The 20,365-nt window shown below is 37.0% G+C and overlaps 1 protein-coding gene across 1 annotated transcript in view; it reads left to right on the top strand.

The window, feature by feature from the left end:
• shn (zinc finger protein schnurri) overlaps nucleotides 1-20,365 on the top strand; it is a 148,673-nt gene that overhangs the window by 76,178 nt on the left and 52,130 nt on the right. The window contains exon 5 of the mRNA XM_090406935.1: nucleotides 16,444-16,664. Coding sequence (XP_090263061.1) covers nucleotides 16,444-16,664 — 221 coding nt within the window. The remainder of the gene's footprint in view (nucleotides 1-16,443; nucleotides 16,665-20,365) is intronic.

The raw sequence follows: 20,365 nt of genomic DNA, 5'->3' as shown, positions 1-20,365 counted from the left end.
ATCATTCCAGTCTATATTGTCATAATTAAAATCACCCATAATGATCACTATGTCAGCTCTTGTCAGCTCTTACATAATGTCATAATGACATAATGTCAGCTCTTTGCTTTATGCGGATGATGTTATACTTCTAAATAAATCCGCTACAAGTCTGCAAGATTCTCTGACTAAATTGAATAGCTGTTGTAATAGATATGGTATGAAGGTCAGCAATAAAAAGACAAAGACAATGAAAATAGGCAGAATCATTGAAAATGTCAACTGTGTTGTGAATGGAGAACCTGTGGAACAAGTAAAACATTTCAGCTACTTAGGCACAATTTTTACTGAAGATGGTAAACTAAATATAGAAATAGACAACAGAATCAGCAAAGCTGGTATCGTGGGAAGTCAATTGAATAAATTCATATGGAATAAGAAAGAAATTAGTCGGAACACTAAATTAGCTGTATACAAGACTGTGTTCAAACCAATTTTAACTTATGGATCTGAGAGCTGGGTCAGAAGTAAAACACTTGACCAAAGACTAGAGACCGCAGATATGAGAGTCCTGAGAAAGATTAGAGGCGTGAACAGATGGCATCAATGGCAATATCATATTAAAAACGAGGATATTAGGAAAGAACTTGACATTGTCAGCATCCAGGAATGCGTTAGCAGAGCTAATCTCAGATGGTATGGTCACTTAAATAGAATGGGAGAGGAAAGATTAGCAAAACAAGTGTTCTCTGCCAGGTTGGCAGGAAAACGACCCAGAGGAAGACCAAGATATAGGTGGACTGATACGGTACAAAGTGCCTTAAACGATAGAAATATAAGATCTGATAATGTTGGTGTCTTGACAAGTAACAGACTGATTTGGAGGAAAATTGTAGATAGGAAGTTAGTAATGATGTAATTTTTTCATGTAGTACTGTCATATCCTGTACACCCCTTGAGGGTACATGGCAGGAATTTGATGATGATGATGATGATGATGATGATGATCACCCTTTTCTTATTTACTTGGCTAAGTTGATTGTACATTTCATTATCACCACCATCCACATTACCTGGTCTGTAACAACATCCCACCAAGTATTTGATTCCATTCACCTCTATCTCACACCATCCTGCCTCAAAACCACTGGCACTATTTCCCTCTTGCATCTCCACTTTATATGAACATAACTCTTTCTCTATCATCAATAGCACTCCCCCCTCCCTTTTTACCCCCTCTGTCCTCACAAAACACATCATACCCTTCCATCTCTATTCCTGCCAGGATGTCATCCTCTTCCAACCATGTCTCACTTATTCCAACAATCTTTGGGTGAACAAATGCAATTAGTGCAACCATTTCATCTGCCTTGTTTCTTATACTTCTAGCATTTGTATACAAACACAACAGCTCATTTCTGGATCTACGGCTAGTTCCACTGATACTACCACTCCTTCGATGTGATCTCTCCATGCTCGACTGGGGCCATTTCTCTTTCTGCTTCTTCATTTTAAAACCCTTTTCAATTCCAGCTGTTTCCTCTTGATCCCTGGTCATCCCATTCCTTTCCTTTCCTGTCTACACATGCTCACCTCCTCTTGGAGCATCCACCTTTCTCATGCTGTGTACCCCCTGTCCACCCTGAGCCTCCCTGTTTCCCTGTTCCTCTTGCACACCCATTCTCTCATTTTCTATACTCATACCACTCACTTCCCCATTCATAACCACCTCTTCAATCTCTCCTGGCTTACTCTCCTGCTCTTCCACATCACTTCCCACTCGATCTGATTCATTCTCTCTATTCACTTCTCTACCTTCCAGCAGCAGTCTCTCCAAGCGACTCACACCATAACCACTCAAATGCAGTCCATTGCTCCCATACAGCTCACTTCGTCCCTCAAACTAATTCCACACATTAACAAACTGTACTCCCGTCTCCTCACACATTTCAGCCAGCATATCATTCATAATCCTTGCTCTCCACCTCATTTCACCACTGTCATACCTAGGCAACATGCTATCCTTCCTGTCACACTTTTCTCTTTTATCCTTCTAAGCAGCCTTCTGATATCCATTCTGACACACTCTTTGTCCTCTCTCAAATCATTCGTACTATTAACTATTAACTCTTTTGCTTGCTCCTGCCTCATATCCAATGCCTCAATCACTCTACTCATTTTAGTGCCTGGAAAATATACCTTGTGCATTCTATCTTCCAGCACACCTTTAATAATGGAGTCACCATACAACGCCACTCGCTCAACTTTCACTAACTCTTTCATTCCATCATTATTTATTTTAATAGTTTTTACCTGAATTTTCTTAATTTCATTCCGCATCCATTTCATTTCTTGCCTCATCCAATCCAATTCAACTTCCGAATCTCGTGACTAATTCCCTCTATCATTCAATCTTTCTAACTTTTCTATTAATTTTTATAATAATAATAATATCTCCACCAAATGGTAAGTTTTGGTGTAGTTTTTGAGCTAGAAATCATGTCTGAGACTTTCAGATATTCTAGAATTATATTACCATGTTCCTATGATCTAGCTTACATAGGCTAGACAAGCCAAAGTTTTGCAGTGAGAAAGATAGAACATGTTGGCATTGTGGATCACAAATATCACAAAAAAGAAAAAAGTGTAGGCTAGCTTACTGTACTCCAACTACAAGGGTGGTCTGAAAAGTTCTCAGCCTAACAATGAAAAAACGAATTTATAATTTCAAAATTATTTTTATTTTTCAACATAATCTCCCTTAAGTCTAATACATTTATTCCAGTGATGTTCCATCGCCCTTAACCCTGTAGTGGTTCTCAGTAAGATCTGCAAAATACCCCCTCTAGAGTTGCAATCACCTCTTGATTCAAAGAAAAACACTGACCAGTGAGGAAGATTTTTAGTTTTGGTAAGAAATAGAAGTCAGAGGGAGCCAAATCTGGAGAATAGGGTGAATGTTCCAATAATTCATAGTGCAGATCCCTTAATTTTCCCATTGCCAAAACACCTTTGTGGACAGGTGCATTGTCCTGATGAAAGATGATTTTTTTTCTTCTGCAAACTGGGTCTTTTCTCACGAATTTTTTCATCTAATCTTGTTAAAAGATCGGAATAATATTCCCTGGTTATTGTTTTACCCTTTTCAAGATAATTAATAAATAAAATGCCTTTAGCATCCCAAAATACCAATGCCATGACCTTTCCTGCTGATGGAACTTTGTCTTCTTTGGCATTGAACAACTGGCTTCAGTCCACTGTTTTGACTGCACTCAAAACAATGGACAGACGCCAGTTGTTCACTTGGATTAATGGTGAATCCAAGTCTCATCCATAGTAATAAATCAATGCACAAAATCAATTTTATTCTTGTTAAAACGCTTCAAGCACTCTTCAGAGATTTTCATGCAAGTGCATTTTTTATCTGCTGTGAGCAAGCGCAGCACCCATCTTGTGCAAAGCTTTTTCATTTGCATTTCTTCATTCAAAATATATCCTACACATTCTTTTGAAATGCCTATAGTCTCAGCAATTTCACGCATTTTGATTTGCAGGTCATCCAATACCATATCATGCACTTAATCAATGATCTCTGGTGTTGTTACACTTTTTGGGCATCCTTCACGTGGATCATCTTCAAGGCTAGTATGGGCATGTTTAAACTCAGCAGCCCATTTCTTAATTGTTGAAAACAAAGGAGAAGAGTGCTCATAAACTTTTATGAACTTTGAATGAATTTCTTTTTACGTTAAACCTTCTTTTACAAAGAATTTTATAACCATACAATACTCAATTTTATCCATTTCAAGGAATACAGACCACACTTTTGCTTCAGACAGCTGTATAAAACAAACTGAATTGATAGGATGACTTGCAATTTCACATGGATGCTTGTGACAGATGTACCAACTTAGGAAAAAAAAAAAAAAATCTTGCCGATAGTGTTGCCATCTATGGTCGAGGTCAAGAACTTTTCAGACCACCCTCGTACAAACTGCACACTATTGATTGGAATACAACCTCTATGCCCTGTTTAGAAAAAAAAACAAAAAAACTTTTTTCTTGATTGATTAAGGAATCTATGGCAGACAGAAACCAAATGTTTGTCCCTAATGATGTCTGGAAAACACTTATCAGATCTTTGTTTGCTGAGTGGTTGGCATATCTACTCTCCAACCAACAGTTGTCGATTAGATTAATTTTTTTTAATCAAATATTTTTTAAATCTCACCATGGACTTCGACGTTTGCAGTTATCCTTATGTGGGAAATGATTATCATTGTCTGGTATGAGATCACTGCCCTGCTTATTAGAGTCTTCCAGTTGAATGTAAAAGTTTCATTTGGTCTCTAGAACAAGGTTTCTGGACTATGTAAAAAATAAATTAAAAAATATAAGAATATATATGTAAGTTATACAAATAAAAAAAAAAACCTTACCATAGTATGAAGGTACTATCCATCCATCCATTTTTCATCTGTCCAGACAAGTTGTGTCCACCTGATTAGGGCTTTAGGCAGTTTATTGTAGCCAGTTTGTAATTGCTCTGCTGCATCCCTCTATGGGTAGGTATTTTTATGTCTGTAGAACTGTGTGTTTGAATGGGGCCAGTTTGCCTGTTCTGAGAGACAAAACACCCGAGTTTCCAGCAGGAGAAGACCCTCTACATCTGCAACTATTTAACTTATGAAACTCAATAAAGGTTCCTCACATTGTAGATGGGATTTCAATCTGGATCTTTTCATTCAAAGGGCTTGTCTATACTAATTGAGCTACAGAAGCTCTGAAGTTATGATAGGTTTCCAAAAGAAAAAGAAGACTTTTCTGCATTTCTTGTATAAAAGAAGCCTTGATGAAACTGCTAGATCATAGGTGTTTGCAAAACTATTTCTTTTTGATTATTTCTGGTGCACAATTCAGTGATTAATTTAAAACATTCTCCACATATTATAGTTTTCTAGTGGTAAAATGTAATTTAAAAATGAGAATAAAACTTTTCACTAGTTTAAATGATTTTTAATAACTGAATCAGTGTGGTTTATTTTTTTAATCAAATATCACAGGATTGTACACATTGTGTTTTTAAAAAAATTGCAATGAGTCATGTGCACATTACTTCAGAGGGAGAATTAGTCTATGGCCTACAGTTGTAGTAAACCGTTAGAATTTGCCTCAAGCTTCATTTATTATCAGTTTAATTTAAAATTGTTTATAGTACAGTGCACATTTATGTCCTCATAAATATCCAGAAAGAGGAAAAGTGAATTTGAGAATACAAAATACAGTATGAAGAACCTAATCCTAACCATTAGTGTGCATTATTATTATTATGGGTGACTCCAAGGGGTCCTTAGACTCATCGAGGGAAGCCCTAAACATCATGTCCATCACAACTATTCGACATTCACACAGTATCTATCATACTTTGCCTTGAACTCATTCACTGTCATAGCACCCACAACAGACTCTGGCAGCTTATTCCACTCATTCACCACTCTAAAAGTAAAAAACCCAGCTTTAACACCCTCACTAACCACACTCTTGCCCAGCTTCCATGGATGTCCCCTAGTCCTCCCACCACCAGTCCTGTTCTCAAAAATATCCTCTGAATTAATCCTATAGAAACCCTTCAGCAATTTGAATGTCTCAATCATATCTCCCCTTTTCCTCCTATCCATCAATTTCTTCAACCCACAAATCTTCAACCTGTTTTCATAAGGTTCATTCCATGGACCTGCTATCATCTTGGTCACTTGCCTCTGGATCCTCTCAACCTCCTACCCAAAGAAACCTAGGTGACCAGATCTGGGCACAGTAATCAAGATGGGGTCTTTATTAAGGCTCGATACAGAGGAATAATAACTTGCTTATCTCTGTTTGTCAAAGTATTCTTCAGCATCCAAGTGATTTGATGAGCTGATTTAGCCACTTTTGCAATGTGCTCCCTAAACTTCAACTCTCTATCCACCAACACTCCCAAGTCCCTGGCCTCATCAATCTCCTGGAGTACAATTCCACCAATGTGATATACTGCTGCTAATATTTTCACTCCAAAATGCATAACCTTACATTTTGCTACATTAAATTGACATCCATTCTCCTTAGCCCAGACCTCCAATCTATCCAAATCATCCTGCAAAATTTTGACATCTTCTGCATTCACTATTGCCCTACCCAACTTAGCATCATCAGTGAACAAATGAACCGTTCCTCTCAGATCCTTCCCTATATCGTTAATGAACAAATTAAGCAGCAGTGGTCCAAGAACAGAACCCTGTGGCACACCACTAGTCACAGGCCGTTTGTTGGACTCTACTCCTGAGTAAACTACTCTCTAGTATCTCTCCATCAACCACCCTCCTATCCATCTCACCAACCCTATATCCATTCCCATATGTTGCAGTTTACAGATTAGACTTCTATGTGGTATCCTGTCAAAGGCCTTAGCCAGGTCCAGCAGTATCACTGTAAACCCATTACCCTTATCCAGTTCAACCGTCACTGTGTTATAAAACCTGAGTAAGTTACTGAGGCATGATCTACCTTCACTAAACCATGCTGTCCCCCATACAGTATCTCATTTTCATCAATCCATTCCTGTATTTTTCCCTTAACTACTTTCTCCGAGCCATTGATAACGACTCCTGATATGCTGATCGGTCGGTAATTTACAACAGTAGTCTTGGATCCTCATTTATGCAGTGGAACTATTTTCCTCTCTTTCCACTCCTTCGAGACCAAACCAGACCCGAGACTCAGATTAAACAATAAGGTCAAGGGCACTGACAATTCTTTAGCCACTTCATGTAAGACCCGTGCTGATATACCATCCAATCCCACAGATGTATTCACATTAAGGTTCTGTAATAGACTATTCACCTCCACTTCATTCACCACAATTTCCATATAAACTAATGGTTCCTTCATTTTTTCAATGTCACCACCTGGATGAGATACTCTTGCGAAGTGCTCACTCAGTAATTCCACTATATCGACTGATTCAGTGACCTCCCTACCATCGCCGTTCCTTAAAATCAATCTGCCGTGTACAGCTTTTTTTTTTTTTTTTTTACTTGCAGCATATTGAAAGAACTGTTTGGGATTCTCTTTAGCTTGCATGGCTAATTTCCTTTCATAATCCGTTTTTGCTTTTTTCACCACACTCGTTATCCTTCTGGCCTGCGCTTTATACTGTTCATGTGCATGTGCCTGCAGGTCACCTTTCTCCTTAAATTCCTTCCACAGTTGTTTATTTTTTTGCAACTCAAGTTTAATGGTGTTGTTCATCCATTTAACCCCTACTTGATTTACTATTCGGACTCTAGGTATACAGTCAGCCATAACCTCCTTCAAATGCTCCTTGCATGCCCTACCAACATCCAGCCCTTGCAGTTTTATATGAACCAAGCAATCTCGTAAGCTTGTCATACTTGCCAGCATGGTAATTCCACATGTACCCTGTCTTAATCAAAAATTTCACACATTTAGCCACCTCCCAGGTCAAGACCCTATGATCACTCTCACCAATAGGTGGCAACATGGTCATATTCATTACATTCGACTTCTAAGATGCTATTACTAGGTCAAGCACTCTCGAACCCCTAGTATTTTCCATTACATGCTGTCTCAGATAGTTATCCCTTAGTAACTGAATAAAATCCAGTTCCTTCCTCACATGTGTCCTCTCTTCCTTCCAATCAATGTTACCATAGTTGAAATCCCCCATAATAACTACCCTACTTCCACTCATTTCATCAATTTGTCTATGCATACTATCTCCACCATTTATTCCATCACCTGGTCTATAGCAGCACCCAACTGTACATTTTGTTCCGTTAGTCTCAATTTCACACCAAATAGCCTCAAATGAGCTCTTTTCAGTATCCTGCAATACAACTTTTATTCTCCTTGGTTGCAGTTCATCAGCTATCATCAATAACACTCCTTCCCCCATTTTATTCTCTCTGTCCCTCCTGAACACACACTATACCCTACACATTCAATCCCACTAACTATATCATCTTCTGTCAGCCATGTTTCACTAATGCCAATAACCTGTGGCCAGGAAGAGCCAACCAAGACCAAAAATTCTTTCTTCTTGTTCCTAATACGCCTGGCATTAGTATACATGAAATGCAGAGGTCCATTTGTCCCACCCCTATCTTGATGCGTTATACTAACTATCCCATTCTGATTTCTTGTCCTTCGTACTGGCTTGGACACGTTATAAACATTCTTAAACTCAACTGCCTCACTGATGTCTGCATATCCACTTCCTCCCCTCCTTAATAGTTCTAGTTTCCCTGATTTTGCACATCCACTCTCACTTCATCAGCAAAACTTTTTCCAGTCTTCACACACCAGATCCATTCAAATGTAAGCCATCCATCTTGTACAAATCCTTTCACCCATCAAACTCACTCCACACATCCACAAACTCCACACCACACCTTCTGCATAACCTGTGCATAAAGTCATTTGCGATTATGGCCCTCTTCCTAAACTCTTCTCTGTCATACTGCAGCAACAGACTCACTGTCCTAACTCTGTCACTCTTTTCTTTCACTACTTCTAATAATTCCCTCATGTCCTCTCTCATATCAAATCATTCATTCCCGCTACGACTATTATTTCTTTCACCTTCTGTGCTCTAATACTCTCACTTACATCCTTAATTTTCGCACCCGGTAAGTACGATTTAGTCAAACTCTCATCTATCACACCTCTTACTAACAAGTCACCGTACAATACTCTTTCCTTCAATTCTGAAACACTCCCAGTCATATGCTTATTATTCCTTTCATACACTTGCTTATTTCCGTTTGCTGAGGTGCTCGGGAAAGAGTTTTGCAGTCACTCCAACTGCCGCTTCGCCCTATGTATTACACTTGCAGACTTACAGGCTCTCAAAGATTTAATACTGGTCTTAGCAATTTGAAAACTGATGAGCCACATTTTGAATGGAGTTCAAAAAAAGATCCTGGCTGTCAGGAATCTGTTGTTATGCTGCAGAGCAATTTAGTAGGTTCGAAAGGAACTATATGTTTGTTTGTTTTTAAAAAACTCTAAAACAGTAAATCCTATAACATTTTTACTTTTGCATAATTAAATAAATGCGTTTCTATATAATTTCATTATTTAAGTGCCATATTTTAGTATAGTTACTATTTCAATGTGCAATTTTGTATTTCAACTTGTATTATCAAGAGTGAAACCTTAGTTCATATCACTGAGCCTGTTGTAAATTAGAGTTTGATTTACAACTGGCTTTACATAAACCGATTAAGTCAAAAGAGTAGGAATCTACTCTATTTCAAGGTGCTTCCATGTAGTCACTAAACTCATCATAGGTGGTTCTTTCATTCTGCACAATGTAGTGTACCTTGAATTTTCTCAGTGTTGGAGGACTTGCTACTCAATTGACAATGCATTCTACTCACCTATCATCCTAACTGTCCAGCTCTGCAAACCACATTTTCTCACTCTGTCCTTTACTCAGCAGTAAATGGATAATTTATCTTAAGTAATTGCTAATAGCATGTCAGGTACTTGAGCATCTTATCTGGTAGAATCGGAAAAGGCAATCTAGTTGCAACCATGAACAATAAAATTCCCAAGAAGAGGATGTCATTGTTTGGACAGTTGTCCCACAGAAAATCATGCTTGATTTTCTGTGATATATTGTATGAATGATTCTGTGCTTTTGGGATTCTAGTTTGAATCTCAAACTAGAATCCCAAATCTCACTCTCACTGTAGCAAATACCATTGTAACAAACTCACTCACTACAGCAAAGCACCAAGAAATCCTGATCAAAGCCCATGACCAAATTCAGTACAGCAAACCATCCACTGTTCTTGTGATGCCTGCAAGTTTTCTATGGTGAGAGTCGATTGTATGGCATTGTGAATAAATGTCATTTTACAGCTTATTAAAAAAAAAAAAAAAACCTTTTCGTAAATTTAATTCTCTTTCTCTTACAATCATAAACTTTCTTAAAACATAAATTCTTTACATTAATGTGTAAAAAATTTATTTACTTTCATTAATCTTCAGCTTAATACTAAAAGTAAAAATGTGATTTCATATATTTTAGTGGTTGTAATATATAAACTGCTTTCAACACATACACACACATAGAGAGAGAGAGAATATATCTAAAAAAAATGCACACATTTTAGGAGTAACTCAATTTGCTGTCTGGTTGATCAGCTGTTTAGCATATCTGCTCTCTAACCAACAGGCTACAGGTTTGAATACCACCATAGGCATGGATGTTTGTGATTGCCTTTAGATGAAAATGAATTTCATTGCTTGGTGTGTACAGAAGCATTTTCACACGTGATGAACTATAGCCCACATACTTCTTAATACTCTTGAAGGTAAATAGCTGAATGACAAAAGTGAAATTCACCAATGTAAATAACTAGGATATGAAGCTAAGATAGTTAGTTGCACCTAAACTGTTCTGTTTCATTCTCTAATTCTTAAAGAGTGGCTGGTTTTTCATACACTTCAATCTTTCAGGTGGCTACACATAAGTCAAGTAAGTTGAATCAGAAAAAAAAAAAAATGTGAAGGTACTGAACAGATCCTCTATGAACTCCTCACTGATCTGAAAAATGTTTGAGATATGTCTTGATTTTTTGACAGTATACAAGAATTGATACCTTGAGCAAGTAGAGGTGTGCAATGCCAGTAACTGTCCCTTAAAAAATAGGATGGCCACACAGCAGATCCATTGATCACACATACCTCACATCATGTGATAAGTCCTGGTAAAATCACTACTCTCTCTCTCTCTCCATGAATATTTGGATTAACTCAATTATGACAATTAACTAAATAATTGCTTCATTTATCCCAGATTTTTGTGATAATGATGTGAACTGTTCAGCAATGTAGCAGAATTTTTCTCACCTGTTGACGACTAGGGTCTCCCAGTGGTTGCTTGTACACTTGCAGATTACCACATTTTAAATTTATTTTTAATTTTAGAAATTGTTCTTCATGTTTTGGGTTGCACTGAAAATTCATGTTTTAACTGTCTTTCGTTTCATACACATTTTTGAATTTTCAGTACTACTTCAAAGTTACTTCACAATTACAGTATTTCATAATTACCTTTGTTCAGATATCATTGTCCCTCTGCCATGTACTTTACACTTTTTATGAGTATCATTTCATTTTTGTCTTTGCAATTAACAGCATCTGTTATGTGCATATCATGCTCATTACAGGCACATTAAAATTTGGTTACCATTTACACCTTCAACCTTCCTTTGTCACATCTCATTCTGTCAGCTGCTCAAGAAACTCACTGCCAAATACTTTCACATGAATCAATTGCACACACCGACTCTCGTGTCATACGTTTCATAACCTCATGTTGGGTTGATATATATATAATTTAAGGTTATTGAACATTCTCTCTTTCTCACAATCTCAACATTCAAAGTATCCATTGTACACTTGCATTCTGCTGTTTTTGATATAACAGACAATATTCAGCTTTAATTTGCTGGCCTGGTTGGCCGAGTGGTCAGTATATCTGCTCTTCAGCCAAAAGGCTGCGGGTTCGAATCTCATTGTGGGCATGGATGTTTGTGATTGTCTATGACAATACTAGTGGAGATGATGAGCAGTAGATGACGTTCATGTAGATGATGATGATGGTAATTGCAGTTTGTTGTAGTTGGCGGATTGAGTGGTGGAGACAGAGAGTTGTGGAGTGGATGCTCTCCCTTGATGAGTCTTCAGACACTCCCTGGAGATGTTATGTAATAATAATAATAATTTACAGAGCTATTTTTGTTTAATACAGGTGTTCAAAGTTACTGAATTTCTTTGTTTCCGAAAGGGAAGAGTTTGTTTAAAACGACAAAACAATTTGATTAAACCCTTTTAGATTAAAATAACCTGTGATAAAGTTACTAACTTTTGCTATATTTTTTTCTGTTACCAACTTATTCTCTATTTATATCTGTCTTTATTACAGTACACTGTAGTAAAAAAAAAATCATATTTTATGTCATTATTTGGTAACCTCCATGGAGTCAGCAGACTCATCGTGGGAGGCCCACTCAACCAGTAACATATGTCTATCATAATGAGCTTTGAAGTTATTTACACTACCTGCACTCACAACATACTCAGGACAATGCATTACACTCACTAAGAACTCTCCACGTAAAAAATCTACTCCTCACTCCCTTCTTCACCACATCTCTATATAACTTCCAGGGATGGCCTCTCATTCTTCCCATCTTAACATCCACTCTTTTTATAATTTCTTCTGTATTAATCTGATGAAATCCCTTAACTAAATTGAAGGTCTCTACCGTATCTTTTCTTTTTCTCCTATCCACCAATCTCTGTAATTAATCCACATTCCCTCAAATACTCTTCATAACCAACACTCCAGAGTCCTGATATCACTTCAGTCATTCGTATTTGGACACTCTCTAGTGTTTCCACATCACAATGAAAGCTAGGTGATCAAACTTGAGCACAATAGTCCATACGTCATCTGACCAATGCCTTATATAGAGGCACCACCACCACCACCTCCTTATCCTTACATGTTAATGTACTTTTTATCATAGCAGCAATATGATGTGCAGTCTTTGCAACATGTGTGATGTGCCCTCGAAACTTCAGTCCACTGTCTACATCACTCCAAGATCCCGAATCTCATCCACTTGCTGAAGTACAGCTCCATGAATACAGCATGTAGCCTTATATCTCTGTAACCCAAAGTGTAACACCTTGCATTTATTAACATCAAAACTGCTGCCTCACTTATTTGTCCAAGCTAAAAGTCTATTCAAATCTTCATTCAAAGTTTCATTTAAATATTCAAAATGTAGAGAATTAAGATCAGCACTGCTCCTGATAATTCTACCTAATTTTACATCATCGGCAAACATTTCAGGATCCCCCAGCCAATCCATGTGAAATATCATTAACAAGTTTACAGATATCATTAACAAACAAGTTGTCTCACTTCTGAGACACAGCTCCATCATACACAAGTTGCTGGTATCATTTAGAGAGCCACTCTCCAATCTATCTATTCCTATCCTCTGCAGCTTGTATACCAATTTATCATGTGGTAATCTATCAAATTGTTTTGTAAAGTCCAAGAATATCACTGTATGTGATTCTCCCTTATCTGACACATTTGTCACCTTATCATAAAACATAAGCAGATGGCTAAAACAAGACCTGCTCTTCACTACCCATACTGACCATCATAGAGAATCTTATGTTCATCAACCCAATCTGGTATTCTATTTGTAACCAATTTTTCCAACACTTGGATCACAAACTGCAGATATACAGACTGGTCTATAATAAGAAACTTCTGTTCTCAAACCATACTTATGGAGAGGTATTATTTTGCCTTCTTAATATGCCTTAGGAACTTTACCACTGCAAGACTCATTAAATAACCAGGACAAGGCCATGGCTAACTCTTTTGCACATTCTTTAAAAATACGTGATGATATGTCATCCATTCCCACAGTTTTATTAACATCTAACCTGAGCAACACTTGATACAACTCTGATTCTTTCACCTTTAATTCTTCTAATTTCCTCCCTCCCTTCTACATGTTGCACAGCATCATTGACACCACTGTGATATACACTACACCTCTTGCTTGCCACATAGCAGAAAAATTTCCTTGGATTAGCTTTGACCTGACTGGCCAATCTCCTCCCCTATTCTACTTTTTCTTTTTTAACCATGCTTGTCACTTTTCTGGCCTGCACTTTATATTCTTCATGCATCTGTTCACTGCAAACTGTCTTGTACTTCCTCCATAACAACCTCTTTTGTAACACTGCTTGCATGATTTCACCATTCATCCAACTCCTACTCTATTTATTCGCTTGACTCTTGGTATGCAGTTATGCATTGCTTGTGTTAGATATTGCTATATCATTTCCCCAAGCTATCAGCATCTTTTCTACACAATTCATCAACCAATGTATTTTTTATTTATTTGTATGGAGTTTCCACCCTTTTCTTCCCCTGTCCCTTTTTTAGGACAAGTTGAGCTCCCCTCATGGGGAATTAAGTATTTATGACTGTAGATCTGTGTGTGTGTGTGTGTGTGTGTGTGTGTGTGTGTGTGTGTGTGTGTGTGTGTGTGTGTGTGTGTGTGTGTGTGTGTGTGTGTTCATGGGGCCAGTTTGCCTGTTCTGAGGGATGAAAAACACAAGTTTCCAGGTGAAAAAACTCTCTACCTCCATAAGACTGGCTAACGCACCTCTAGTTGAAAGAGACCAGATAAAGGTTCCTCATGTCATGGACAGGAATTGAACCCAGGTCTTTCCGACCAAAGTGCTTTGTCTATACCGACTGAGCTATGAAGGCTCTACCCAATGTAGTGATGCTAGTTGACTACAGAATTTCTGATAATCACCTTCTTGATAATAACAACTTTTTCCTGTTTGACTACCTTCCAAACCAGTACCTCACGATCACTTTCACCAACAGGTGAAAGGGCTGATACCTCATTCACAGCCACCCCTGTGAGGATATCACCAAATCTAACACCAATAAACCTCATGTTGCTTCCATCACATGCTGCTTTATATAGTTATCTTGCAGAAACTCAACAAATTCACTCTCCCTGTTACTATACACTATCTCTTCTTTCCAATCCACATTCCTGTAATTAAAATCTCCCATTAGGATCATCTTCCTTTTACTTGCTCAACTAATTTGCCTAAACATTTCACAATCAATATTCTCCACATTACCTGGCTTATAACAACGTCCTATTAAATATACTATTCTATTGATCTCAACTTCACATCAAACATCTTCAAAATCTTCACACATACTACTGTTTTCCACTTCGACTCTTGAAGGACACAATTCCTCTGCTACCATTAACAATACTCCCCCCCCCCTTGATGCACTCAAGTTTCACTTATGCGAATTTCCTTTTGCATTCTTATTCGATCAATGCTACAATTCAGCCCCTTTATTTCTGACACTCCATACATTAGTATACAAGAATAACAGTTCTCCACTCTTTGAAGCCATCCCATCAACACAATCATTCTTTATTCTCTCTGCTACAGTGCATTTCTCTCTTCATTCTGACCATCTCTGTGTCCTTGATCCTGACTCTGATTTTCATTTATATTCTTATGATCCCCACTATTTTGCACTGCATCACTTTGCTCTGCTATAATCACTTTCTCTTCTTTATATTCATCCTCTTCCTTCCTTCCACAACCTGCTTCTCAACCTCCCTCTGACTCTTAGTGGTACTAATTTCATATGGACTCTGTGCACTCTTGTTAAACAACAGTCAGTCTAAATGACCAACACCAAAGCCATTCAAATGCATTCCATCAGCTTTGAACCATTCTAGCTTCCCTTCAAATTCATTTCATACATTCATAAATTGAACACTTTCTGTCTGACACAATTCAACCATTTTATCATTAAGTATCATTGCTCTCTTTCTCAGTTCACTACTGTCATATCTGGGCAACAAACTAACTATTTTCCCAATGACACTACTATTCTTCACCTTCCTGCAACAACCTCTTCAAATCCCTTTCACATTCTTTGTCCCACTATTCAAGACGTTTGTGCCCATCACTACCACTAATTTTGATGCTTGTTCCTTCCTTCTATTGAAAGCATCTGATATTCGTTTTATTATACCACCTGTTTATCCTTTACCAAACCTTTAATGGTTGAGTCACCATCTAAAGCAACCCTCTCATCCTTAGATATTTGTTTCTTCTTATTAACTTCCTTGTCATTTACACCAGTTATGCTCTTCTTTAAGCATTCAGTTTCCCCCTCCATACATTTAACTGGACTCTTCATTATCATTAACTCTTGCCTAAGTTCTTCCACGTCACTTCTATTATTACTGTCACGAGCACTCTGATCCATTTCCTGATTATTCCCAGTAACACTGTTCTAGTTTTTGGAATGTCCTAGCCTTTCATTGCACCTCTCACATACTGTAATATGTTCCTTTTTATCATTCCATCTAACACTCCATAAATCTTTAACGTTTTTGGATGCTATGTATTGATGAAACAATTGTTGCATCCTGTCCACTGCTAAAATTTCAGGGAAAATTTACCCATGCTTTTATGCCGTGGCTCATTTGCTCATACCACTGACACATTTATATATGATAACCAGACTCAGTGTCACTTTTTACATAGGGTACTTGACTTTCAAATGTTTTTTTCTGCAAGTGATCATGATTTTTCTCTTTGTTCTTTAATTTATGGAAACCAGTGTTGTACTGGTATTTGTTCTAGTATGAGTAGCTGTATCAAGTATATATATACTCTACTTTATATTTCAAATCTGACATTTGCCATATTTATGCCTTCTAGTTCCTAGATCCTACAACTTTACATATAGCCTATCCTATCCTTAGGAAATTAACTTTTTTGTTTGTTTGTTTTAAGTAGGCAAGGTGATCTACATTCAGTTTCATCAAGTCAGTGGACAGGAACTTCCGATGAAGACACAGGGCAATTTGAAGATTCCCCATTTGATAAAGAGCAAAAGAAAGTGCAATGTCAAAAGATTGTGGAACAAGAAAAAGAGGCAGCTCATAGTCTGTTACATCTTTCTACTTTAAACGAGCTGAGACCATGGAACAATAAGCAACAAGAGTCATTGTCAGGTAACTATTTCTGTATGGTACATGCAGTATAAGAAATATCATGTGACTTTATATATATATATATATATATATATACCTCCCTTCCTTCCTTCCCTTAAGACAGGTAGAGTCCCCTAATGAGGGGGTTTACTACGAATTAATGCAGCTGGCTCATCACTCCTCTGCTGCATTCCCTAAGGATAAGCATTCATCAGTGTAGATCCATGTGTGTTCACAGGGTCAGTTTGCCTGTTCTGAGGGATGAAAAACCCAAGTTTCCAGGTGAAAAAAACCCTCTACCTCTGTATGAGACAAGATGAAGGTTACTCACGTCGTGAACTCGAATTGAACTCAGGTCTTTCTGACCAAAGGGTTTCATCTATACTGATTGAGCTATGGAGACACACTCTCTCTCTCTCTCTCTCTCTGTCTATATATAGTCGGGTCTCTTTTTATGCGGTAGATACATTCCACAGAAAACCGCATATAAAAAATCACACAAAAAAGACCTAACTTACGTTGAAAAATTAGGGATATGTTCCTTAATTTTCTAAAACTGCATAAAATCGAAGCAGTGAATTAAAATAAACCTCAAATCGCATAAAAAAGTTTATAAAAATTCGGGAAAATAAGAATGCCTAAGTTTGTTTTAAAGCTTTATTCGTTTAATTTTATTGAAAAGTAACATTTTTTTTTTTTTTACATTTTTTTCGTCAGAATTATTGTCACTATTAGACAATATTCGGCAATGTTTGCGAACTGGTACGAAATCACTTTCATTGCCAGGAGAGATAGTATGCGCATCAGATCTGTATGGTAAAGGCAATGGTTCTTCATAAACAAAATTAGCTTCACCCTCGTTCTGTGCTGATTTTTTTTCTTCTGACAATGTAATCAGTGATTAAACTTTGTGATGATGATTTTACTACTTTTTTTATACAGCTTGCGATATCCAGACATACAGTTCTTCAGCTCACGTTGGAATTTAAAGGCTCATTCAGAATTTATGTCATGAACAAGAAAATGATTTTCTAATTTATTTCACAGTTCAAGACCTCGAATTATATTTGCAATGAGGGGGGACAGGTTTTTTTTTCCGCTTCACTATTGTTTTCTAGATTTTTGACAACATCTAAAGTTAATCTATATCCAATAATATCATCGTCACATAAGGCATTAACCATAAACAATTCGTCTACATCATTCGTTGCATTATAGTTGCAATGTTTGCAACACTTCCAGGCCAAGCTGCTTTCCAGCAGGCATTTAAAGTTTGTGGTCTTATTTCAGCGATAGCAGATGCAACATGATTTAAGCAGTCCAAAATAGAAATTTTTTTTCAAACGTCAGTTACTGTTATGATTCATTTTCTATAATAGATTTAGTTTAATCCTTTATCCCAGTGAGAGCAAACAAAGTTTGCGCCTGAAAATATCTTCAGGACTAAATATAGTGTTGTACTATCTTATCCAGTAAGTAGTGCAACACCAAGGCAACTCGTGGAGCAAGCTACCAGGCAATGCAAAACACATTTCCTATGTGGATATGTATACTGTTATGCATTAAAGGGATTGGCCATCTACCCAGACTAGTTTCGACCTTTATTGAGGTCTCTTCAGTGGGAGCCAGGCCCAGAGCTGGAGATACCAGGCAGAAGCAGTAGCAAGTCATCTGTGCCTATGGGAGTTGCCAAAAGGTTTATCACCTTTTTTAAAAATTACTCTGGATTTAGAGAAAGATGTTGAAAATTTATTTATCACTAGGTTAGACTATAATAGATTTAGTTTAATCCTTTATCCCAGTGAGAGCAAACCAAGTTTGCGCCTGAAAATATCTTCAGGACTAAATATAGTGTTGTACTATCTTATCCAGTAAGTAGTGCAACACCAATGGGTAGATGGCCAATCCCTTTAATGCATAACAGTATACATATCCACATAGGAAATGTGTTTTGCATTATGGGAGATACTGGGTTAGAAGTGCCTGGTAGCTTGCTCCACCTTTGCCACGAGTTGCCTTGGTGTTGCACTACTTACTGGATAAGATAGTACAACACTATATTTAGTCCTGAAGATATTTTCAGGCGCAAACTTTGTTTGCTCTCACTGGGATAAAGGATTAAACTAAATCTATTATAGTCTAACCTAGTGATAAATAAATTTTCAACAGATTCATTTTCTAATTTATCCAATATAAGTTGAAAAGCATGCTTAACGTAATATTTTTTAAAAGCAGCAATTATGCCTTGATCTAATGACTGAATAAATGCTTGTTGTATTGGGTGAAAAAAACACTAGCTGCACATTTGGATGTTCTAAATGTGGATGACATGGTGCATTGTCAACAATTAATAAAACTTTAAAATTGAGAGCTTTTTGCTTCATATATGTTTCCACTTCTAGTACAAAGCAATTATTGAACCATTCAGTAACTACAGCAGTTGTTATCCAGGCCTTTGTATTAGCCATCCAATGTACCGGCAGCTGTTTTAGATCTTTGCCTATCAGAGCACGTGGTCTTTAGGAGGGGGATTCCAACATTTGATCTCCTGATGCATTGCTACAAAGTAACAACGTTACTTGAACTTTTCTTGTTTTAAACCCACTTGCTTTTTTCTCAAACTTTGCGATTTAAGTTTGACAAGGCATTTTCTTCCAAAACAATCCTGTTTCATCAGCGTTAAATACTCGATTGGGACAATATCCACCATCTTCAATACTAACTTCTCTTGAAAATTTTTGGCTGCTTCTTCATCTGCTGCTGCGACCTTGCCTGTAATCTTCATGCTATGAAATACATTCCTTTTTAAAAACCCGGTTAGCCATCCTTTGCTAGCCGAAAATTCTTTATCAGCTTGGGAAGTGGAAGTAGATGCTCTGATTGCTTCATCTGTTCATAAAACCAAAGCGCTTTTTATTTAATTAAATAACCACTTATAGGAATTCTTCTTTGAGTTAATTCTTCAATCCAAATTATGAGTGCTCATTCTAATAAACCATCTCTTGTGTACGATGATATTTTGGCACTTAGTTTTGTGCCAGAAATAACAGATTTTCTTATTGCGACTTCATTCTTTTTAATTATTCTTATAGTAAATTCGCCTAAATTAAAATGTTTACCAATTGCCGTAGATCCCTCTCCTTTTGCTAAGCGATCTAAAATTGCAATTTTCATTTCCAAAGAAATTGCTTTTCTTTGGTGCTTTTTTTTTTCCATCGGGGCAAATTAAATCTTTAAAATAAAAATTAGCAAAATTTAGACTTGCGATAATGAAAAGACAAACAGAAACTTACTAATATGCAAAATTAAACTTTACGGATGCTCACTGCTTACATGTTACTCATGTTATGCCAGAATGTGGTGCAGCATGCTGTTCATTATATACAATGGTTAAATAACTTTTGAAATTATGCACCACATAAAAAGTGAAAAAAGAAAAAAGTTTGTTTTTTTTTAACACTTAGAAGTTTTAGTTTGTGGATTTGATTACTACTTATTACTTAATAATACAGCAGGCATGCAGAGATTTTTATTATTATTATTATGACATTTGATTTCATTTTTGTGTACTGTTTTTAATACTAGTTCCTCATTACATCTACATTTCTATGGTTCAGTATTTTGACTGTATAATGATCCAAAAATTCTTTCTTGGCACTTTTCTATTATATGTTATAAGGTTTCTGTCATTTCTCTATATTTCACAACCATAAGTTAACATC

Source organism: Typopeltis vanoorti, chromosome 17 (assembly GCF_054136105.1).
Source record: "Typopeltis vanoorti isolate ZY-2024b chromosome 17, IOZ_Tvanoo_1.0, whole genome shotgun sequence".
Lineage (NCBI taxonomy): Eukaryota > Metazoa > Arthropoda > Arachnida > Uropygi > Thelyphonidae > Typopeltis > Typopeltis vanoorti.
The sequence above is the reverse complement of the archived record's forward strand: the minus strand, read 5'-3'. Positions and strand labels throughout refer to the sequence as shown.